This window comes from Salminus brasiliensis, chromosome 12 (assembly GCF_030463535.1).
Source record: "Salminus brasiliensis chromosome 12, fSalBra1.hap2, whole genome shotgun sequence".
NCBI classification, from domain to species: Eukaryota; Metazoa; Chordata; class Actinopteri; order Characiformes; family Bryconidae; genus Salminus; species Salminus brasiliensis.
The window spans coordinates 26,949,797-26,974,955 of NC_132889.1; the positions used below are offsets into that span (position 1 = coordinate 26,949,797).

At 40.6% G+C, this 25,159-nt stretch overlaps 2 protein-coding genes across 2 annotated transcripts in view; one reads left to right on the forward strand and one right to left on the reverse strand.

The window, feature by feature from the left end:
* Nucleotides 1–16,925, forward strand: part of baiap2l1b (BAR/IMD domain containing adaptor protein 2 like 1b) — a 51,671-nt gene extending 34,746 nt beyond the window's left edge. Inside the window, exons 7-14 of the mRNA XM_072694144.1 lie at nt 1,483–1,635; nt 1,870–2,025; nt 2,322–2,430; nt 2,637–2,850; nt 7,253–7,312; nt 9,082–9,250; nt 14,182–14,222; nt 15,355–16,925. Of these exons, the coding sequence (XP_072550245.1) occupies nt 1,483–1,635; nt 1,870–2,025; nt 2,322–2,430; nt 2,637–2,850; nt 7,253–7,312; nt 9,082–9,250; nt 14,182–14,222; nt 15,355–15,427 (975 nt within the window). The 3' untranslated portion in view covers nt 15,428–16,925. The remainder of the gene's footprint in view (nt 1–1,482; nt 1,636–1,869; nt 2,026–2,321; nt 2,431–2,636; nt 2,851–7,252; nt 7,313–9,081; nt 9,251–14,181; nt 14,223–15,354) is intronic.
* A 1,230-nt stretch (nt 16,926–18,155) lies between these two features.
* bri3 (brain protein I3) lies at nt 18,156–25,159 on the reverse strand. Its single transcript, XM_072693328.1, has 3 exons — nt 24,621–25,159; nt 22,641–22,758; nt 18,156–20,216 (listed from the first exon to the last, which is right to left on the reverse strand). The coding sequence occupies exons 1-3, from the start codon at nt 24,748–24,750 to the stop codon at nt 20,084–20,086; spliced, it is 381 nt and encodes a 126-aa protein (XP_072549429.1). The 5' UTR covers nt 24,751–25,159; the 3' UTR covers nt 18,156–20,083.

Sequence of the window (25,159 nt, forward strand, 5' to 3'; positions counted from 1 at the left end):
TTTGGTCCATATAATACCATGGAAATCCATGGTCCATGATAAAGAAATAAATTCCTTTAAGCCAAAGATTGAAAGTTGTTCAGAGCAGACTCGTGTAGACATGAAATTTGGTTGAGTCACACTGTATGATCATGTCTCATCAGCCTATAGTGACGACAGGAGAAAATTAGAGGGAAGGGGAGTGAGACAAAGATTGAGACAAAAAATGCAGAAAGCAGAAAATAATCTTAACATGGGAAATGCCCAGACAGGCCAGCCTGTTTCATCTCACCAGTGAAAAGCAGTAAAGATATTTACAGACTTTTCTGTATTGATGAGATCACTGTGCTGACTGTACATATAATCAAGCCCAAAGTGCTTCGTACACCCTGTCATCCTCTCTGGATTACAAAAGTCACAGGGTGGGTCTGTATGAATAATGCAGTTTTATGGAAGGCTTTAAATGGCCACCCATGTAGTCTGTATCCTGTTCTACCTTCTAGAACAATTTAGGGCTGTCAGCATTACTCAGTTAAACACAATTACTATTCAGTTTTACCTTCCCCAGTGCTGATGCAATTTCCTGTATATTGCACTGTTTTACCTGCTAACTAAGTAGCTACCACACATGATGCTATCAGGCTAGGAGAATAAAGGTTAACATGTGCTTCCTCTCAGGTGTCACATGAAATGTGACCACGTCTTATCAAACTGCTGCCAACCTGTCAATTGACAGCTGAATACCTAAGAAAGTGTTTATGTTAGAGAATGCTAACTGTCCAGCTAACAACAGCTTGTGTTGGCTAGCATCATCGAGTGTTAGGGAGAGAAGGCATAGCCTGTATTGTTTTTTTAGAACCCCAGACATGAATGAGGAATGGCATTATTTGGGTTAGAACTTGCTATCTCCCAATGATTGAGCCAACGCTTAGGCAGTTGTGCCACTCAGGAGCTCTAGTTAAATCCATTTTTATTGTTTGGCTTTTTAAAAAACATCAAATGACTTAATTAATTGTCAACATAATCTGTAGAATAGTGATATAACTGATAGTGGGAGGGATTATTTGTCCCACCACTGAGGTCCCACCTAGACAGTAACGTTCCTATCATCTTGTTATCAACACTTTTCATAGGTCAGGCTAAGCAATTCTCCTTTCAAGGAATCCTTGCTTGTCATTATCAGTAGCTGAGGTGGCTGACAAGCAATAAAAAAAGACTTTTGCAACCCAGTCTTGTCTCTTTTCACTGCCACCCCTCCTGACTTAACAGATAACAGCAGCTAGATTGGCTGTTCACTTCCATCACAAAGGCTGACATTTGAGATCACACTATCTGGTTGGCCTCTTGGTTGTTCCCTCACAGTGTCTTTATGCTTTAAAATGAAAAAGCCCCATGTCATGCCATTTTGGTTCCTGTGATGGTTTGTTTACAGTGAAAACCAGGAAGGCGCACTGTGTATGTGGGCCAGCTGATAAGGGTGTATGATTTTTTTTTCCTCGACAGTGTCTGGAGACCCTCACACACCGCCAGATGGACATGCAGAAGTTCATAGCAGAGGGTTGTAAGGAGGCCCTTCTGGAGGAGAAGAGAAGGTTTTGCTTTCTGGTGGACAAGCATTGTACTTTCTCCTACCAGATAGCAGCTTTCCATGACAAGGTCATTCATACTCCTCATATCACCAGTCTGCTACGTAATCTGATAGATCAGTTAATGAGGTTTATCCTGTAGGGGAAAGTCACTTTTAAAAATGTGTACACGTTCAATCATTTATTTTTATTTTTACTACTGCCATAGTTTGTTAATAGTAAGTTTTAAATGAAGCTAAAATTAGTTTGAATTAAGTCTAAATTAAGTTTTAAACTAATCACTGTCATTTATGGTTTCCAAAAGGCAAAGGACATACTAACAGAGAAGATACCCAGCTGGCAAGACAAATGCGCTGACATTACCAATGTTCCAGACAGCGTGATAGCAATGATAGATGGCCTGCGCACTCCAGTGTCCATAACCCCTCAGGCCTCTCCGGCTACAAGGCGCCACAGCCGGGTAGGAACGCCTTAACGTGATAATGCAAACAACAATAAGCAATATATGCACAAAGTAAGCTTATAAAGGTAATCTGAATATATCCCAAGGTGGACACACAGTTTCATCCAGTGATTAATGCTTGTACCAACCTTCATTCTAATTAGCATTGCGTGTTGAATGGCAGAAATACTGTGAAATTAGCTTGCATAATGAAAGCATTCTATGCATTCATCTTAGGACGCTCATAGTAATAACAGTTGTTCAATAACTATTGTTCAAGACAAGTTGAAGCATGCTTTGTAATACGTTCACAGACTAATTCAGAGGTGATGATTCCACCTCCTGCACCCCCTCTGAAGGCTCAGACCAGTCCACTAGCCAACATGTTCACCCCAGACGTCCCCAAACAAGACAGTGTGCCCGGTAAGGTTTAATCTACCCAATCCTACTGCACTACATGACAGAGAAAGGATTCTTTACCATTCTTTACCAGGGATATACAGTTTCAGTTATGTAGGGCCCCATGAAATGGAGGGCCAGGTGTGCTTGACCAAGGAAATCATCAAACCAAAAATAGATGGTTTATCACTGTCAATTGCAATTATCTTACCCTTGTACCTCACTTGCAGATCATAACAATGAAGAGAGTGGATTAGCCAGGTCTGTGTCAATGGCCTCAGGGTTGAACAACATGGCTCGCAGGCCCCGCGTCAGGACCATTTTCCCCCACAAGTCTGGCAACAACAACACCTTGCTGAGTTTCGAGGAGGGAGACATCATTGCGCTGCTCATCCCTGACGAGAGAGACGGCTGGCTTTATGGAGAGCTGGAGAAAACCAGACAGTAAGTTACCATATAGCAGTGCTGTTTGTAATTTGCATTATGCATTAAGACAAAAGTATTGGGACACGTTGAATTCCCAGGTGTATAAAACAACAGGTGTATAAAATCGCACACCTAGTCATGCAGTGCCTTTACATACATTAGTGAAGAAACCATTCTACAAGGCTCACTGAATTGTAGTCTGTAATGGGATGCCACCATTGCAACAAGTCAGTTGGTAAAATTTCTTCCCTCTTAGATATTACACAATCAACTGCGAGCGGTTTTTGTGAAAAGTGGAAGCATTTTGTAATCACATCACAGCAACTCAATCAGTCACAAACTGTCAGACTACGTAAAGGTTGACCCGTCTTTACCCTTCTTCTCCACGTTCATCTCAGATACAGACCTACCTCTAAGCTGCCCTGAGCTCCAACTTAAATCCTTCAGAGTTTGCCTCCCAGTTCCAGCTTCCACAGGCGTGGTACATACTAGTAAATGTCAGCTATTCAGTCTTTAAAGCCCCGGGGAGTATAATTTTCTTTCTAATTTGTTTAATCTAACTTACATGGGCAAACAATACACATATACAAAGCATGGCCTTTGAATAGGTTTTAAATGTCCAGCAAGTGACCAATGTGATTCTAATCTTGGGTAAAGCTTGCAGTCACACATGCATTTTTCTCAACGTAATAATTTCCAATTCCAACCCACCCGTCTCCCTATCACACTATACTACCAGTTCCATTACCAGTGCTATTACTAATGCAACGTCACTGGACAACAGAACGCCAGTACTGGCTAGCATCAGGCTTAATGATGAAGGAAAGAAGGCCATCCTTCCCAACCAGCTAAAGCGAGGCCAACGAGGAATCGGTTGGGTAGGATGGCTTTCGCTCTCAGCTTAATGTTAGCCAGTAAGGGAGTCTGTAAGCTGATGTAAAAGAACTGGCAGTTAGCATTAGATTGAACCAGCGGTCACTAGTTGATAGGGCCAGTGCTTAGACAGCTGCACCAACCTAGGGTGCCATTTGTTGTTTGTTCATTACTTTTTTTTTGTTTATCTGTGCCTTTGTTGAACTGGCCATGCAAGCATTCTGGCTACATTCCGTGAATGCACATCCAGCAGTCAAGTTAATGAGAATCTTATCTTATTTAAGGCATCATCACCTGAAGACTGAAAAATGTTGTCTATTGTATATGGTTTTTGCTTGATTGAGGTAGCAGGCTACAAGTGAAAAATGTTTGTTTTCTTTAATATAACTCCAGTTAAATATTCTTGTTAAATAAGATGTTCTTTTCTTTTCTGTAAATACATCTTTCAGCTCTTTATTACCTTTATTACCTTTAGTACTTTCTACTTTTTTTTTATTTATCCCCTACCCTATTTATTGTTTAGTGTAATTTTCCTTTAGTTTAAGACTGTGTTCTGTGTTTCTTTGTTACTTGTCATACGTGTTGCTCTCACCAAGACAAATTCCTTGTATGGGTAACATACTTGGTGAAATAAAGAGATTCTGATTCTGATTCTAATACAAACATTTGTAATATTTTATATGATGTTCCCTGAGACTTTAAATGTAGAGCCCTTCAGTTGTGGCAGATATACAAATACAGTTGTTTGCATATCCAGCATGGCAACAAAGAATTGAACCAGCACCTTCACATGCTGCATTGCACCTGCTGGGGGCTTTTCATAGATTCAGTCCAATCACTAGAGCCATTGTCTGTGTAGAAGGCTCGCCAGAGAGATGGTCTGTGTACACAACTGTCCTTGTCATTCTACGAACCATCTGTGGCAGAGAAACGCCCATTTCATCTGTGTCAGCTGAATAGCTTTTTGACGACCTGAAAGAGCCACCAGACGGTGACAGCTTGCTTGAGATGCGGCACATGCGGCGGCTAAGGGTGCGAGTTTTATAGCGAGAGGAGGAGAGGCAATCAGAGCACAGCTGGAGACAGAGCGGCACAGCTATGTGGGAGATCACCTGCCTCCATCGCTAGCCCAAATATTTATGCTATCTTTTGCTTTGCCAGCCTCTGAACGGATTCTACCAGATGGTGCTAGCAAGCAGGGAGTGTTTTAATGAGATGCATTTAAACCAGTCAGTTTCATTCCCTTTAGAATACCAAGAGCAGTTTCCCTTTATTGTCATAGTACAGTATCAGTGTCTGTGATCTACAACAGTGCAGTGGAAAGTTCCTAATGAAAAGGCTTTCAAAGGAAACTCGAGCATTAAAAAGAACACCTACTGAGAAGCTATTGAAACATGGCCGCAAGAAGGGCTGATGAAGATGTAATTATTATTATATTCTTAAGGGTCATTATGTAAAAAACAGGCACTTTTCTCCCAGTGTTAAACTGTATAAGGACATTTTAGTCAAAAATACAACCATAACAATCCATTCTTTATGCAGGCAAGCTAGATTAACTCCATCAAACTGAATGCTTCTATTTAAAGAAAATATTTTCCCTTATAAGCAGTGTTATTAATAATACATTCATCTTTCTATTGGGGTTAATTAAAATACTCTGACATGGTTTGTGAGGGAAGTGTGAGGGAAAGTCTGAAAAAGAAAACAAAATCTTAATCTCTTAATCTTAATCAATCAACAATCAGGTCTTAAGGGCCTGTTGGTGTAAATCTGATTACACCTATAATTACTGTAGACAGGCTAACATCATCATTTTATATCTAAGGGCAACAATTAACCCCTTAACGCAGAAAGGCATATTATTTAGTAACTCCAGGGACTCATACTATACAAACTAATGGGGTTATTATTAGGTGTTTTTACAGGGTTAAAGTGCATGTTGCCCCACTCTTTATTTTCTCACTCTCAGAACTTCATAACTTACATTGTTTTCATAGTAGGTCCTAGTAGTTACTCAATTCTGATGAATAACTGAACTAGAAGCCTAGGGTTTCAGTTCAAGGGTTGAAGTTCATTCATTCTTTGGACTCCCATTATTTTCCCATTGTGAATTTAAAGCTTAGCACGTGAGTGATCTGTCCACTTGATATCTGTCAGTTGAAACTCAAGACAGTCAGTTAGCTGTCTTTCCAGATGCCGCTGAGGGGTGATGGCATTGGCTAACAATATCAGATGCACACATTCCCTTTGCTTATCATAGCATCTTTGGTCTTGAGCAAAACACGTTTGAAGACAAAGTTGTCATACTGATTGAGGAGGGAATTGTCTGAGGAGAATAACTGACATATTTTCAGCAGAGACTACAGGGATGTAATCAAAGAAGCAGCTAGTAACCTGTTTGAATTTACAGTTCAGACAGATGCTGTTGAATGTGTGCACATGGCTTCAACAAACTGAAATAGCATGTCAGCTATTATGGGAACTGTCGATAGTACCTATGGGACTGAGACAATGACAACTGCACTCAATTTTTCCTTGCTTTGAGCATGATACCATCATTTTGTCTCCAATTATAAAGAGCCATCATTCCCATGATATTAGCTAAAGAAACCGTTAAGTCTTCAGATATTAACAGGTATGCATTATACATTATAACATTGAAACCACCCTTGTGCTGCCAAAATATCTCTCTACTGTCAAGGCATAAACTCCCCATGACATAGCCATCATGAACTTATTCAGCAGTTAGCAATTACAGTACTACAGTAGCTGTTCTGTAGGATCAGACCAGATGAGATAACGTGTGCTACCCATGCACAGTAACAGTCCTTTGCCACCATTGATCCTGTCGGTGGTTTACCGGTTGGCCTTCCATGGTCCAGTTTATAAGTACTGACACCTGCATAACCAGAAACACCCCACAAGACCTGCCTGATGTTTTGGAGATGCTCTGGCCCAGTCGCTTAGCCCCTGTCTAAGTGGCTCAAATCCTTATGCTAGCCCTTATCCTTATGCTTTTCCTGGCTTTAAACACATCAACTTCAAGGACGTACAGATCACTTGCTGCTTAATATGGATATCCCACCCTTTGAGAGCTGCTGTTGCAACAATATACTCAACTTCACCTCCCTTAATGTTATGGCTGCTTGGCGAATATTATATATTATACTTTGAAATGAACTGAAAAGTTTCTCTGCTTCTTGCTGAATGTCTATAAATCCGTAAACCATTCTATAAACCATGTTGACTGATGTTATTGGCCTACCAGTGTATTGTTTAGGCCTTATTCGAAATAGTCTTTATAGTCTAATACATCTAACGACAGTTAGACCCTGTTAGTCTAGTGGATATGTCTAGTGAATATTTTCCATATCAGCTTGTCTACACTTGACCAGTTCCCAAAAACAGCTCCTATTTAGTTGTTTTCTTAAGAAGTCCAAATATTCCAGTGTATTGCACATGATGTTGTTGTTGTTGGTGTTGTTGTTGATGATGTCCAACGTACGTAACTGAATACTCCATGTGCATTTCTGTCTGCTGTTCACAGGAGGGGCTGGTTTCCATCCTCTTATTGTCGTCCATATGTAGAACCTGCAGTAAATAACAGGTAATCAGACTCCCCTCTCACACACACTCCCATATACACCCCCCCCCACACACACACACACACACCGGTGCACACCTCTCTGTTGTCCTTCTGATTACTGCTGATATGGATCAGTCCTTCTTTTAAGACAAGGAAACCCAAGCTGAGGTCAAGCTCTATTTTAGGCCCATTACATCTGAAGACCTTTAGCCCTCATTGTCCGGGAGCACTGCTGCACCACAGATTCTGAAAGATAAATACAAGTGGATAAATTACGTAGTAGAATGAGGAAATTCATTACAGAGTAACCTAACTCATTGTCCTGAGGAACCTGAGCTGAAAAGCGTCCAGCCGTATTGCTCAGTTCAATTCTATTTAACTGTTCAATAGTAGTCAGGAAAAACACTACCCCTTCTAATGAATGCATTCAGTTATTTTAAGTTGCACCCATTGCTGACACAAATGTGCAAATTGGACGGTGCTCCATCCCAATAGACTTTTGGGATGGGTTGGGAAGTTGGGGATGAGGTGGGGTGCTGATCATCCAACATCCTGACCTCACTAATGCTCTGGTCGCTGAATGCAATAAAATCCTCACAGTAATAATGCAAAATCTAGTAGAAAGCCTTTCCTGGACAGTAGAGACACTTAGTTCAACAAAAGCAGGATACATTATTTGTTTAAAACCATTGATTTCATCAGAAACAATGAAGAAACAGGTGTCTCAGAACTTTTGTCTGTATAGTGTATATCAAACCAGATTTAATTAGCAGTCTAATGGGCCACTCTGCTCAGCATAAGTGGATTGAGTGAGCCATTCTTTAGATGATCACTAATCCTGAGTATTATCCCTCATCTTATTTCCATATGTACATATAGTGATGAAATTGTCTCAAGCTATTTATGAATCTTGAGTCCTGGGCAGCACACCACATTCCACTCAGGAAGGCCTTGCTAGCTGAGCTACTACTGGGCAAGTAGCTACGCTTGGCCGAGGTTGGACAAGCTTTGCAAACACTGGCAAAACATAATTGCAACTTTGCTTTGTTAACACACCCCAATTTAAAGGATGTTGTTCATTTCACATAGTATTGATTGAATATAAAAGGTCACACTGTTGAAATAGGTTGTATAATCTAGGTTTGGCTTGGAAGGAAAATGAAAATCGTCATCCTTTATGGCCACTGCATGAAATAAGCACACGTGAATGTTGGGAGATGGGTGCCTTGCTCAAGTTGTGCAAGTCCATGGGATTGAACCTTTGACCTTCTAGTTCCAAGTCACGTCTGTAACCATTAGGCCACAGCTGCCCCACAGTCTGTGTTGTTGCTGTTCTGCCTATTTCAGTTAGCTACACCAAGCGCAGCACTGTAGAGCAATGTTATGTAGTGATTCTAAGGACAAATTGCAATGGTACAGTTTGAATAATTTATGGTTGACGAAAACTGTTGTGTGCTCCAATTTCCCATTAAGTTTAATGGCAGTTTTGCCAGCGTTCTGTACAGCTTGTCCATTAGCTAATGATTTTATGCAGGTGCGTTAATTGGGGTAATGCTAAACTCTCCAGTGCTGTGGCCTCTGATCTAGGGCATGATGATGACAGAGTATATGAAGATATTTGGATGTTAGACAGGGTATTATTCTGTCACTTATACATGTCAAATTATTCAAAACAGCAGTACTGTGTGGATTGCTAGATAGTAATAATAGACAAAATAAATGCCCTGGCAGTTTGAATGGTAGGAGAGTGAAGATATGGGATATGTTCTAATGTGTGGCCTGATTTTCAGCATCATTGGGAACCCTCCAGCGCGCAGCAAAAGTGTGGCAAACCTTGCGCAGCAGGATAACGATGAGGATGCGATGGTGCTGCCTCCTCCCGACTACAGTGACTCACCTGTCAGGAAGAACTCTACCAAGTCCCAGATGAATACATACATTCCTTCATCTGAAAACACGGTCAGTGACCCATAAGCTTTATCTTTATACTGCAGCACGATGTGAACTTTTCAGTGTAGATTGTTTATAGTAGAAGTGGTAATGTCTAATCTCACAACAGTTCAATTTGATTACAGTTCAGTGCTGAAGAGACTGTAAATTGTAACATAACTCATTTTTTAAAACATTTTGGTGCAATTCAGAATTATTTTTAATGCTAAATATACACACATATGACTAGAATACATTTTTATGTAAGAAACACTAAAAACTGTACATGAATAATTGTACTGTACTTAAGACAGGGGCTAGGGATTTACTTTGGGATGAAAACACGTATTTATATAGTGGTAGATTGTATTTATATAGTTCTGAATTTTAACTTTAAAATTGGACAAAAAATATTATTTAATTTGGATTGTGATTGATTTAAGAATGCATACCGTAGTATGGTTTAGTGTAGTACTTTAAATTGGGGATGTCCCGATCTGATCCAGGCAGTTTTATTCCCAATTCAGTTCCGATTCTTCGTTTAACCCCGATGTTCAGAGTGTCATCTGTTGTGCTCAAGGTGCCATTAACAGACATTATTGCTCATCCAGCATCAGTAAGGACGTTCTCAATAGGTAAATAAAAGAGACTCTGCAGTGTGGAACAATTTTACAGTGGAACATGAAAACAGACCATAATATCTGAACCTTTATAAAACTATTGCTGAAACGCTCTTTTTTTCCATCCTTTGTTTTTAAACCAGCCCTGAACTACTGCTAATACGCACACGCTGTGTATTAGTGGATCAGTATCGGCTGATACTCAGCATTAAGAGACGTAATTTGAGGGGAAATAACTTGATCAGGACATCCCTACTCTAAATGATAAATACTTGATCAGTTCAAGTTCTCGCAGGAGACATTTTCTGAAGAAACACACACATACCCAAGAAGACATTTCACAAAGCTGTGAGCATGACCTATTTTAAATAACTAAATGTGTGGCGTTCATCTAGCTATGTGTGTCTATTGGCACAGAGGTGCCAAACGGGCCGGTGTGACACGGATATTATTACAGTCCACGTGGCTGAGTGGATCATAGGATCAGGTACACCTGAAAGAGGATTGCCTGTGGAACAATGCTAAATCCTCAGTGCTAGGACAGAGGAGTGGCATGCGCCACACTGACTGAGAAAAGGCGAACCATTTCAGAGTCACCTGACCTGGATAGCGTTCTTTTTACATACCCCGAGCTAGGGAGCCCTGCTTGCATGTCTTACCTGCTGCTCTACATACAGCACTTTCATAAGCTGAAATTTGCCATTGGCATTAACAGTGTGTAATGCTTTTCCCCTCTAGGAGGCCTTGCCATGAATTGTTTTACATGTATGTAAATCATTAACAAAAATCGAGGATACGTATGCTTATCAGTGGCAGCATCGAGGTTACATGTAAATAATTTTGTTTGTGCTGACACCAGCCTTTGCTGGACTGCAAAAATACAAAAAGCACAGTTGCCAGTAGTCAAGATCATTTACTAATTGCCCTGTTTTGTCAAGAGTTTAGCTATGCATGCTAGATCACTATATTATGGGCTTTGCAACTTAACACCTCCTACAGAATGTCCCAGTCTATGTCCGCTGTATTATCCTCTGTGTATTTCTGTTGCCGGTGCTAGCGTGATGTGTCATATGATAGCTGTGCTCTCCTCATTAATTAAATGAGCTGTGAGCTACCTCATGTCTGTGTAGTCTTATTCACCATCATGCTATATGCTCTCATTTAAAGCTATATTTCCAAAGACAGTAGGGAAGTGAGGTTAATACAGAGGAGATTTGGGATGTTTGCCTGGAGAGGGTTGAATGGTGAGGCCCTGAAAGGGGATACTCCTTTCTGAGCACAGTGAAATATTCATTGCCTGCTCAATCCTCTGGTGAGCCCCGGAGCCTCCGGTAGCCACCTTAACCACGTGAGCGACGTATCCGGCCCATGGCTCAGCCTGGCCGATGGAATTCCACACTCACCTCAACCTGAAACTGGCACCTGTCTACAAGCTGGACTGGGTCAGTCGGCCGCCAGCTCAGCTCTCATTCATACAGCTCTGTGCTCACAGAACAGTTTGGAGGCTAAACTACTGTGGTAGTAGTAGAATTACTGTGCATTTAATAGGATGTCTGTTTCTGAGATGATTCAATCAATACAAGAAGGAAGGAAGGAACTTTTTTACACAGCTGTGGACTACAGATAAGTAAAGTATGGCAGTACAATAATGTATCTATTGTAAATCTGATTAGCGTGTGCTGGGCAATATCTAAAAATTATTCTCTCTTTAAATGAGGCACACATATGTGACCCGAGTCCTTGTATGGCACCCCCTTGCTGGAGAAACGGCAGACTGCAACATTGAGCAAGGACTTCCAAGCCACGTTCACACACACTACAGATAATAACACTTGTTGTCTATCGTTACAGTGGAGGGTGGTTGCAGATGCATGTAGCCTGAAAGCATGCAGTATTACAGTTTATTTACAGTAATATTACAGTTATTGTACTTTTATTTTACAATGAAATGAAATCTAAACATGGCAGTCATTGCTTTTAAAGCACCATCACCGCATCACGTCATCACCAGTGTCCCATTCCATCACCCTGTCCCCCAAACCTGGTTTTGCCTCAGTACTGACCATGGGTATCAGATCTGTCATGTTCTCTGTATCCCATTGCATTCTTCAAAGACAGTAAGTATTTTCCAATCAAAAGACGAGTCAGCTATGTAGGTGTGGAGCCTGTTGTCCAACACCTGTCCTCCCTGCTGAGGCCTGGCTCGCTGGTGTGGCAAAAGAGGGCCCAATGCCATGTAATTACTCAAGCAGGGATTGGCTCTGTGCTGTGAATAGCCCTGGAGAGCGGAGGCAAATGCAGAGATGCCACGCCACAAGCGCTCCTTTCATCAACGAGAGCAAAGCAGGAAGATGATTCCGGTGTTGTTTGTGTGACAAAAAGGCCAGCTTTCTTCACACAACCCGTTTTATCAGATTAGGTGTGTGGGGTGGGTAGGTTGGGGGGGCAGTTTGCAGGAATGCATCATAGCCTAAGCGGTTGTGTGAGAAATGTTCACCTCCTGGTTTCATGCTGGTGAAAAATGAGAGGGCACAGGAGTGAAAGAGAAAGCAAGACATAGTAGAACAGGGTAAATTAGTCACAGAACTGTAAGAACTGGGAACTGAAACCTATGCAACCTTTAAAATGAAAAAACTATATAAAAAAAAAGATGAACACTATGAGTCAGGGATTACTTTTCTTTTTATATTTTCTAAGGAAATATAGTGCAGAACTAGGCTATAGCCTATAAGCCCTATCTAGTCAAATCTAATGTACTTGTATAGCACATTTTACAACTAGTGTTGTCACAAAGCAGTCACATAAGGGAGGGTCCTACTGTATACACTATTGAAGTATTGAAGGACAGACTTACCCAGCCTGCTGCCATGATATGCATAAATTCATAAGTCAGAAATAACCAAGGGTTACTTTGCAAAGGAGTAGCAGATAATACCCCACACTATTGGTTATACTGAAAAATTCATCATCATAGAAACATAGCTCTACTCACATCGTAACAGTTAAATATGGTGATACATATACACATTATGTCCAGTTCTAATGAATGCATAATGAATGCATGCAGCTACTTTAGGTTGCAACCACTGCTGACACATATGTGCACATGCACACACACACACACACAGCTTGTCTAGTTGAGTAGAAGTAGTGCCAGTAAAATAGGGTGTTCTGGAGCAGAAAGACAGGAACCTATTGGCACCATGCCTAATGCCAGGTGTGGGCCAGAGGGGTATAAAGCCCCCCCAGCACTGTGGAACTGTGTTCTCTGGTATGATGGTGTTCCATTGAATGCATTGAACATCTTGATCTTACTAATGCACTAGTCACTGAATGCAATCAAATCCTCACAGCAATGCTCCACAATCAGACAGTTGCTCCAACAAAAACATGTAAAACACATTTTAATACCCTTGATTCCAGAAGAAGCAAAGAACGAGCAGGTGTCCCAGTACTTTTGTGTACTATGTATAATGATACCGTTTGCTATATTGCTAATCCTTAGCCCAAACAGTGACATGCAGGCCCTTGACTTTGCCTTCTAGATTAGATTGCAGATTAAAATGGTGCAGCTGGACAGGTGCTTATTCCAGATGTTTCGGCCTGGCTCCATCTGAGGGTCAAATCTGGCTGTATTATACGTTTCCAACGGCTCATTATTAACTTAGCAGGTCACTACTGCCATCTAGTGGAGACATAGTGCCAGTTCTTGTCCATGCTAGCTGTTTGGACTCAACATACTGCTGTTGAAAATGCAAATGAGGTTGGAAATGATGATATACGATGCATTTCACTCCCTTAATTATTCATTTTGGACATCATATTAACTTTTTGGTTAAAGTGCTGCTGTTCTAATATATGCCTGCATTGCTGTGCTTAATTGTATATGTATGCAAGGGTATGCTGCTTAAGTAATGTACTGTATTTTCATTCATGTAAGGATATATTAATGAGTATGTACTGTAAACTTGCCTTAGGACAAGCACCTTCATTTCAGCAATAACGGATGAAAAGAATTCTAAGCTGGCACTCTTGACAAGCCCTTCCAGCAGGGACAGATTCCAGGCTGGCAATGAAGTTATGTCTCGACCACATGACAGTGTTACGGACTTAGCTATCAAACCTGTTTTACTGGCCTTCAGCTTTATATCAGAGTCAGAGATCAGTTATGTGGTTTACTCTTTTTACTCATAAATGACACCTGACCCTGTGAAGAGCATCTGACAGCACATATTGGGACTGTTTATCCACAAGCACAACTTTCATATGTTCTTCAGTATTGACTTGGCTTTGAAGAAGCATGCTGAGGTGATGTGTTTCTTGTTCTTGTTTTTGTTTTAGGTTCCTCAGCAAAATGGAATCCCAAAGCCACCTTTCTTAAGGTGAGTTTGCCATTAAAAACCAGCAACCGAATCTAATGTCTGGAAAAACGTATTTTTAGGATGTGGAGTCTTATGCGGTTGCAGTGTCATAGAAGCAGATGGTGATGATTCAAAGGAATATGTATTTTCAGCATTTCTTGACATTTGGCTGTTGCTCATATTCAGAGCAGCTTACATTTGAAGTCACAATTACACAGGCTGGAGAGTGTAGTCAGAGAATGCAACAAGGAAGACCATTGCCCATTGGGTTCACTCATGAGTGAGTTTTAAGCCTAAGGGTGTTCTTTTTGGAAATCAACTGGACACTAAATATGTTTTTAGTAACCTTAAATGAAGGTCATGCTAAAAAAAGATGGAATATTTTGGGGCTCCAAGTGGTCCAGTAGATTAAGACCACAATGACCCAAGGATTGCTAGTTCAGATGCCATCAGCAGCCAAAGCCCAAGAGAGCACAATTGATCTTGCTCTCTCCGAATAGGTAGATTAAAATTAGGGATAATTATTGGGTTAAAAAAAGGCTGGAATATTTATTAAAAGATTTATAGCATACTGTGGTCAGAATGTATTTTACTGGGAATAGGTAAGCAAGTAGACCTGATTCCCAAAGGACAATATAGATGCTATAAGAATAAATATAGGCTATAAAGATTTATTTCTAATATTTTAGGCATGATTCTTTTACTATTTCAAAATAACCAGAAAGGGCACACTGCATAGCCAGTACTTAGTCATTCTGCAGTAGAAGCCATTCTTTTTCATCTTCAGTTTTTTTTACAGATGTTTTCTTCCAGAATTTGTTGGTATTAAGTTGAATATGTATGATAAGGAAAGGTTTTCTTCTGATAGCCCTTCCATGAATGTGTGCAGGTGTTGCTGCACAGTAGAACAGTGCACTAGGTTTGAGAAGTCTGGGTATTTAAAAAGCTTTAAATTAGCTCTTGGAATCTTGTAATGCCTGAACTGTGGCATGTTGATCCTTTCACATGTTTAACTTGTAAAATTGTACAAAACACAAAAAAACACTAATCCTGTATAAAATGTTGAAAATACATTGAAAGAAATATACAATTTTGATCAGGATATAACAATCCAATTTTCATTCAAAGCTAAAATAAATTCTTTACCCCACAGTGGAGGAAACCCCTTTGCTACAGTGAAGCTGAGGCCCACTGTTACCAACGACAGATCAGCTCCTATCATCTGATCACCGCGACCGCGACCATCCAGCTCACAGCCGCCAGCAGCCCCAGCACACCTAACCTCACCACCAGTAACCTGCAGACAGCACTGTTTCTGTGAATGACTGCGTCGCATAAAAGCTTTGAGACTGGCTTCAGTGGACATGGACCAAGAAACTCCACTAGAGACGCAGCTTAGATTTTAACCAGCGCTTGCTCACTGCACACAATCACCACGAGATGGCAAACACATTTATTTATGTATCGTTGAAAAGCCAATATACATTCACTTTTTTTCTTTCTTTTTTTTATAAGTGATTTTGCATATCGCTCACATCGTTAGACATGTTCGACTGTGTTGCTGAAAGGGAAAACCTCCCAGGCCCAGACATTGCAAGCAAGAGCAGAGGTAGGAAATAGACCTACTCCTATGAACTAAACAGATCCGCTGAATATTTTGTCCCGGGTCCTGAATGCTTAGCCGAGACCCTGATGTTTGCTTTTACGCTGTGCGAATAGAACGCTGTACTTACCGTGTGCTGAGACAGACCGGAATCCAGCCTGTTCTAATTATTGTTGAGATTTGCCTGTTGCCATAGGACAGTTGATGAATGTAGGAGGGACAGAGGCACTGAATTCTGCAGAAGAGTCCAGACTAGTGTTGTAGTTGTTCTTTTTAAGGGGCGTATCTTCGGTGTTGTAATAAAAAAAGACATATCTCCAAATTACAGAAGGAGAAGCTATTTGAACTATTTATGTTAAGCTGTGTAACGAGATTTGCCTTGGTTCATTCATTATGAAATGTTCATACGACGAAGGGCTTCTTTGTGTGATGCCATAGAAGAACCAAATTTGGTCCTCTGAAGCACCATTTGTGTAGAAGAACCTTTCATTTATTGGTTCACCAGTTGAAAGGTCCTTCACACTCACACAATCTCTTTTCTTTACAAAAATGGTTCTCTAAAAGTGGTTCCTCTCTGGCATCACCCAAAAAAGCCTTTGTAGCACCTTTATTTTGAAGAGTGTATGTCGAGGGCAGTTGCCATTTTGAAATGGAGTTACAAGACTTTGATATGACAGCAATGATATTAGCTTATTTATAACCTCAACCATCGTGACTAATGGTACACTAGGATTAAAGATCTGTTCTGAATGCTGCATATGAGTGTTTATAGACTTCCACATTCTGCTATACATTGCAGAGGCGTTCCCAGATAGTATAGAATACCCATTGTTCTATTTGTTGTCAGAGAGGACACATTTGCCTTAATTTAACACATTTTCCCTACCCTGAACGTGATGTAACTCTCAGTGTCGGCGCTTCAGCAGCATACACAACGTCTCCGAGAGCCACTTTGATGAAATTGACCTTCTAATTATGTACAATAGGCAGTAATTGCACTCAATGCTTCAGGGAAGCCATTCATTTGCCGTTATATAAATGCACTTCTTCCTCTTGCTGCAGCCCTTCCCCTGGCCTGTGGATCACTGCTGTATAAAAATAAAAAAAGTTTTATTTCTGGACTTGTGCTATTTATACATCTCTTTCTACACACAGCAGCGACTGTTCAGCCCAATACGCGGTAAGGAGCGATTGTGTTTCACACACTGTGGAACTCTGAAGCTTAAGCTCATTACTTTTGCATGGGAGTGGGAAGATACTCCCTTTCTGGGAAAAGGCCTTAAGCCACTTTTTCTCATAAAAGACGCGTGTGAAACTTTACCTCAAATGAAGCTTCTCTTTTACAAAAAAGGTTCATGAAACCCACATAAGGCTGTAGAGATACTCCCTTCCCTGGAAAAGGCCTTTACCCTCTGACGCTCTGTGGTCTCTGTAAGAAACCAGCTTGTGTTTTTTTTTTTTGGTTCTTAGAGTGATGCCATCTTTTTTTCCATAAAAAAGAACTTTGATAATGAAATGAAGCTTCTCTGAGCCTTCATAAGATTCTCTTTTACAAAAAATAGTTACTCTTGGGACCCACGTGAGGGTGGGAAGACAGTCCCTTTCCTAGCAAAGGCCTTAACCCTCTGACTCTCAGTGGTCCCTGTAAAAAAACACCTTGTGCTTTTTTGGTTTTTAGAGCACTGCCATAGAAGGACATTATAAAAGAGATGTGTGCGCAAAGAACTTTTAAATTGGCAACAACCTTTTTGGAAAATGAAGCTTCTCTGAGATTTTATATGGTTCTCTTTTACAAAATGGTTCTTCAAGGAACCCACATAAGGGTATAAAGAGATTCCCACCCTCTTGACAAAGGCTTTAACCCTCTGAGGCACGTTAATTACAGTAAGAAACCTTTTTTTTCTGGATCTTTGAACGATGCCATAGAAGAACCACTTTTTTCATTAAAGAGACGTGTGTAAAGAACTTTTAAATTGGCAACAACCTTCTCTGAGATTTTATATGGTTTTCTTTTACAAAATGGTTCTTCAGGGAACCCACATAAGGGTAGAAAGAGATTCCCACCCTCCTGGCAAAGGCACCTTAATCACAGTAAGAAACCACATTTCTTCTGGATCTTTGAGCGATGTCATAGAACCACTCTTGGTTCTTCTGAAGAACCTTTTTTTTTATTAAAGAGATGTGTGTAAAGAACCTTTAAATTGGTAAAGAACCTTTACATCAAATAAGGCTTCTCTTTTATAAAAATGGTTCTTCAGGGAACCCACGTGAGGCTGGGAAGACACTCCCTTTCCTGGCAAAGGCCTTAATCAGATTTGTTCCGATCAGTAAAACAAAGAGAACAAAGATGATCACCTCAACCATGGCAGCTTTAATCAACACAGATTCAGTATCGCAGCAGCGATATGAACAAAGTCAGCCTGGACTCAAAAGGCAGCGTTCATAGAATTTTTATTTACATTACCTCTCATATAAAAAGTCGGATCCGATCATAACAGCGTGCGTAGTGTTCTAAAGCAGATCAAACACCCCTGACTATGTTTAATTACACCATGAAGGAACAAGGGCAAAGACATTATGACTTAAAAAACAAAACACTGGTACACATTCATTCTAGACTGATTGTCGTTCGTTCGGAGAGGAACGGTAGTACTGTCACAGAGTTCAACAACAACACAGTGCATGTCCGTTAGCTGTGGGTCAAATGAAAAGACCTATGGTCTAAACCGTTCTATGAGATTGTGCCATCTAGGCTCCGCCCACAAATGCTTTCTTTTAGAGCAGTTGTTGCAAGTGTTGACAGGCTTTGCAGAACACTACAGTTCCTTAATGAGAAACTGTAGCCAACTTTAACCAGTTATATCACAATGTAACGGTTTTCTCTTTACAAATGTTACACTAACCACTTCCAGGCAGGATGGAAACAACAACTCATTTTCTACCGTGTTAAAATGAGCTGAAGTGCACACAAAAACTACACCTGCTCCATCTTATGATATTTATGCTGTGTTCCAGAGTTGCAAAAAACTTTTTGCGCATCCAAACACCAGGGAAACACATCCACACATTAGTTAGTCGCTGCAGCCATCTTGGTTTTTGAACCTGGGGCTGGTGAGGCCCCCGACTTTCTGAGTAGATAATTAAACAGCCAAAATTTCCTATATTGAACTTGGAAATTCCGACCACCAATCTGAAAATCCCAGCTCAAACAGAACGCAGCATTAGGTTACATGTTTTGTTTTGGGTTTTTTTCTGCAAAGTTTGTCCAACCTAGCAACAACTGCTACGAAAAAAAAAATGACTGCTTATGAAATCTTAGTTAAGGTTTTAGCATAACTCAGAAAACTGCACCGTCCTACACTGATTACTGGTGCAGTGCTAACCAGAACATGTCATCACCAATCAGAACCGACAATTGAGGCGTTCCCCGGCCGTTTCCCAAGAGGCCGGCTTTTCTCGGCGAGATATAAACACCTCTGCCAAACTCCACAGTGTGTACTGAGCTAGAAGAGATGATCCAGCTCAGCATGAAGGTAATGGTACAACGTCCTAAAACAGGCCTGAAGAACCTGCTGAGAAGAATGAAGAGGAAGTGGTTTGGTCTTCTAGAAGACAGATAAGGTCATTAAAAAGTGGGTGAGGAACATACGAACGAGGCTGATTAGATAAAAACGTGGCACTGATTTCCGTCCCCACACAAGCAAAAGCACCAGGCAGCTTACATCTTCGTCTCACACACACAGACAGACAAAGGAAATCCCCTTCGATTAAAGGAAACTGAAGTGTGGCGTAACTAAACCAAAGCTTCAGCAAAGTCTTTGTGTCATTTAGAAAGATGATTTCTCTCAGACTGAGTCTGATACGTCATTAGCAGTTCAAACGGTGAGCGTGAGTTTTTTATCTTCTTATGCCAAGTCCCTGGTCTCCATGCTTCTGCAGCCTACAGTTCTATGTCCTGGCCATCTTAAAGGCACCAGTGATTGGATGACAGAGGTCTGGCTTGCATGGTATATTTAAAAAATCTAAAATCAAAATCAACAGTCTTTAAAAGTGTGTGAATACGCTGTTTTTTTCACCTTCATTAGCCTCTTGAAGATGAAGGAAAAACAGAACCATGCGGCTGTTCATTATCACGATTATTGTAGTACGCAATCATAGTACGCAAGGTGTGCAATTATTATTTTTTCTAAAATAAATGCAAAAACATTAAAAACAAAAAAATAAAAATCAAAATGCGATGGTCATTGGGCCCCAAAGTGGTGGCTGCAGTGTGGTCCCTCTAGCCAAAGGTGGCTCCGCAGTTGGGACATCTCCGCTGTCGCAGGGCCAGGCAGAAGAGGATGCCCAGGGGAAAGAATAGAATGGCACACATTATGCCCAGACAGGTGAAGTCATCCTCCAGCACCCCCACCCTGCAAACAAGAGAGCACAGCACAGTCATTAAGCTGTATAACAAGATTATTACTCCTACACTTCGTAATCAGCCATTAGGTAGAATTGGGTTAAATCTGTTACCAATCCCTCGTCACTGAAATCCGGAAACAAAACAAAAAAACAAACAAACATTCATACCTAGGTTTGGGGGTGTAAAACATTTCTGAAAATATGATCAGTGAATAAAACAAACAGTGTTCTGTATTACTGCAGTATTGTTAAAATCACACTGTGAAATCATTTCACTGTCTGTAGGAGCTATCCTTAATATTTTAAGATTTATTATGTCACATCAAATGTTATTTAAGACCACAGCTGAGTCATTTGGAAGGTCAGGGAAGCAATAAATAGAACATTACACTATGGACAAAAGTATTGGGACACATCATTGAACTCAAGTACTTTAGTACTTGAGTACTTTAGTGCTTTTAACATGAAGGCTTTCAGGCAGCTCATGAGCCAGGATACACTCAACAGGACTATAATCAACGGGTGTATTATTAGAAAATTAACACAGTTTTTATAGCCTGGACTTAGATGTCTGACAAACTCCCTGATTTTATTTGCTTTGGACCCGAACTAAGAGTGACATCAGGATTGTCATGAGCTCCCTCCTTTATGACTAGGCTGATTTATCCCCAACACCCAGTGTGACTCTGAGCGTGACCAGGCTTTCACTCAATCACATGAACACTGAGAATGTTGCAAATACGCACAAGCGTGACACTTCTGAGGTCACTGCTGATGCCCTGAGGCTCAGACTACAGAGGGGAACTGAACACATTTCAGTCTTTTATATTAAAGGGTTTCTGAACAGTAGGGTTGGAAAGTAGTTTAAGGGTTGCCAAGTAGTCTACACAGAAGAGAGTTAAATTAATTACAGTCTGAATATGCAGATACCTTTGAACCAATTAAAAATGTCTAGTTTAACAGCAAGCAATAATATAATGATATGGTGATTATGAAATATACACAATCATGGAGACTTCTGGATTGTGTTCTGCCTTTCTGTGAACTGCCTTTGAGCTCTTCAAGAGTTATTTTCTTTCTCTTGTGAATATTTCAGGGTCTGTACACAACGTTTAATCACTGTCCTGATACTAAAATAATAAAGTCTTTCGAAGCACAGAAATAAAAATTAAGGTATTCAAAAGGCCACATTTCTATCTGAATAAATGTGTGTAAAAGCTTCAGAAACGCAGAGTGGGCTGCCTGACGACTGGCCTCATTCAAATGTCTGTCATGTGCTGGCCAGGGCTGACAGGAAGAGGAGCCTGTGGTCACAATCCACAGCGTCAGTTAGCAACCTTCTTCACAGCTCAAACCAGTTCCTCGGTCCTCCATTTCTTGTTATGAGGAAATGAAGTTATACAGCTCTTGAGATTAAAACTGAACATCAAGCCGAAGATCACGAAAAACTCAACCTGTAGCTTCACAAACTTTATCCAAACACACTGGACACAGGAAACCAGCATGTTCAAAAAGTTTGAAACTGAATTCTGACACAAGTCTATCAGTATTTCGTTGCTGTAATGCAAGAAAACTGTATCTCCAAAATGATGACTTTACAGGACAATGAAAAAGCCTTAACTTCCGAAGAAAGCCAATGTAAAATAATTATTTCAGGTCATTTTAGAGCGTTTCTATTGGTCTGTTAATTGAGGGATTGTGAGAAAATGTGAAGAACAACTGCCAGTTTCACATTATGTCAAAACTGAAAAACAGCAAAAACTGAGATACAAGGTTTTCTTGTGACCACAACGATAGTGTTATAAAGTCAGCCAGTATAGCTACACCACCAAGCATACTATCCATTCGGCTTTACCAGCAGCATCTAGCATCATAGCGTCTTAACATCCCTGTATCTGTTAATTACACCAAATTCACATAAAGATTCATTGTGTCAACAAGTGTACACAAGTGAAACACCTGTAATCTGGTCTGTCTGCACTCTGTAGTGGTCAGCCCATCTGTTATAAATACATTATGAAAGTATGAAGTGAAACTGAATGCTGTAGCAAGGCCAAAAGCCTTTTTTTAATACACAAGATTAAAATAATGCCAGCTTCCCTTTACGTTGTGTGAAAACAAGGAATGGATCAGAAAGAAATAGTCCAAAATCTTTCTACACTATCTTACTTTTAAAGCTAAGCTTGCCTATTTCTTCTCTTGGAAAGGTATCATTTTTAAAATACCAGGTTTTGTTCTGACAGCAATGTGATGCACTCACCTATCAATTTCTAATGTACAGATGTCATGCTGTTCAGGGACACTGAGGCTCTTAAAGCTACCATGTTTACATGTTTGTGTAACTGGTAGACTTCACAGAAACATTCATGCTCCAAATCGGAAGCTTTGGTGGGGTTTAAGCAGTTTCAGTACTGTGTAGTTAATTCCCTCACCGGCAGGCTGGGCATCCTCCCACCACCACTACAGAGGGCTGGATGATGGTGTACGTGCTGGTATAGTTTGGTTGCTGGCCGATGGGGGCAACCGGGGGAGCCGGAGCTGCTGGAAATCCTAAGAGAGAACATGAGAAGAGACATAATATTTAATAAAATTTGTTACAATTTATTTTTATTTATTTCTGTATATTTTACAGCCCATCCACACCACCTGATTACTACTCTAATGTGGCAACCGCATGTTTGGATTGTGGTTGCCTTGAACTGAAGCTTTTTCTGAATGCCTGTGTTGGGTCACGGTAGTCATATGCACTTTCATATTTTTTTTTAATCATACTTTTATATCTACTCAAATGTACTTGTGGGAAAACTAACCTACATTTCATTAACATGTACTTAATAATGCCCATTTTGTGTTTCATTGCACATTATGTGACAGCATATTACTGCTATCGGACAAAACCTTGCATCTCCATTTTGACACGTTTTGTCAAGTGAATCTGATGCAGTTATTCTTTACGTTGTGTCAAAATATTATGATCAATGGAGTTAAGGTTTTTGTAGGGCCGCAATGAAATGCACTGCCATTTTATTGTGATCACTTCTCTGACTTCTGAGCTTAATCGTTTAGCTTTAAAATCCAAACGACTTTAAAGACAAAAAGAGAAGAAAAAAAAAAAAGAGAAGAACAGCACCAGCCAAACTTACGTTATGCTGCAGGTCTACTGAAATACAAGTGGTGAGGTATAAACAGCTGAAAAGCCATAGGGAGGAAAAACAGGAAGCTGGATTTATTGAAATTATTTAGCTATTCTTTAGTAACTTCTTGATATTTCATGGTCCACAGACAGACTCTTTAAATAGTGTCCAAAAGCATGTTTAATTTGTGGTAGCCTTGAACTGCAGCAGTAGCTGAAGACCTGTGTCGTAACCACAGGTGGATCATTTACCTTGTTAAATTTATTCAGTTACGATTATGTCCTTTCATAATCATGCTTTTACATCTACTCAGATATATTTGTGCACTGTAATCTGCATGTCAGCCCTTAACATGTAGTTACTAATCCCCTTTTTTGTGTTAAGTTTCATTAGGTTAGATATGTTATGTGCAGACTTCATCTGACTTCGGAGCTTTAGCAGTTTTTTAAGACCAAACACAGGCAAAATGATGCATGTTTAATAAGTTATTCAGTATTTACTCTATTTGTAATGTAGTATTTTAGTATTTTTCTCCTACTTTGTTACTGTTATGTTGTAGCTGAATCACTATTTCACTGAAGGAGCCATGCTTTTACTGGAGGATGAGTTTAGGCTGGTGTACTCATCCTTTCTTGTACCTAAAAGCAACAAAGTCTAACAGGTTAGAATACCTACTGAAATATAGGTGTACATTAACAGGCAAACTAAGCTTTTAGAGACATTTTAGGCTGAAACCAGGCTAAATCTGGCTGGATTTCCATTGATCGTAAAGAGCAGGAAATGTGTCTTAGTCACTACAGCCTCATGATACCGATGGAAAGTGAAAGCACGCCCAACTCACAACTGTGGCTCTGTAGTTTTTGTATTTTTTATATCAAATAGACACAGGGCTGTCTGTGAGGGGTTAAGAATATACATAATCGATCAAACTTAAGCCATTAATGCCCAACAAGTAGCTAGATACATCTGTTGATGTGAAACACTGAAGAGTATCTGCTGGACTAGTTTTGCTTGTGCTTCGTGACCAAATATGCTCAAAACATTTTAACTCAATCGAGTTAGTTAAAAGCCTCCCTCAGATAGCTATGTGCTCAACGATAACATAAGGACCTGTAAACTGTCAAATGATCAGACGTTTCCTCCAGCCTGTGCCACCTACACTGCGGGGTAAACACGCGGATTCGCCCCGGGCAGGTTAGCTAGCTGACTAGCTATCTAGCTACAATCCGCCAGACTTGCTTTGTATGTAAAGGCAGATTTATTAATAGCCTGGCTTACCTTGGCCGGGGGGTGGGAAGTGATAGGGCGGAGGCGCAGGGACAGGCGGCGGGATGGCCCCGTACTCATAAGCCCCGGGGACGCTGTTGTACGCTGGGGGTCTGTCTTGAAGAAGAGGTTTGTTGTCCATGCCGGAATAGGACGCGTCCTCTTTGCGGAGGAGTTATAGCTGGTAGTCAGTTGACGTGAATATTAGCTAGCTAGCTAACCAAGGCGTTCAACAGACGACCGCGGGCTCTTTCTTCGCTTTCCGTGAAGAAAACACGACGAAGGAAAACGTAACTTCACCGCCCTCCATGCGCCAACTTTGTCGCCAGACTGTAAAACCAGAAGCGCCCTCAAATCATACAGACTCGAGGGAGGCAACGGCCGCCGAGAAACGAGCGCGTGTGTCCTAAAGAAACGCCATAACGACGACGCTCGGTCGACTTCTCTTAACCCCACAAAACAAAGGACAACACTTAGGGACTAAACTAAAACTCCATAAACAAACTCTAATAATCGTTACTCTGCGATCTGGTGTGTCACAAGACACAGCG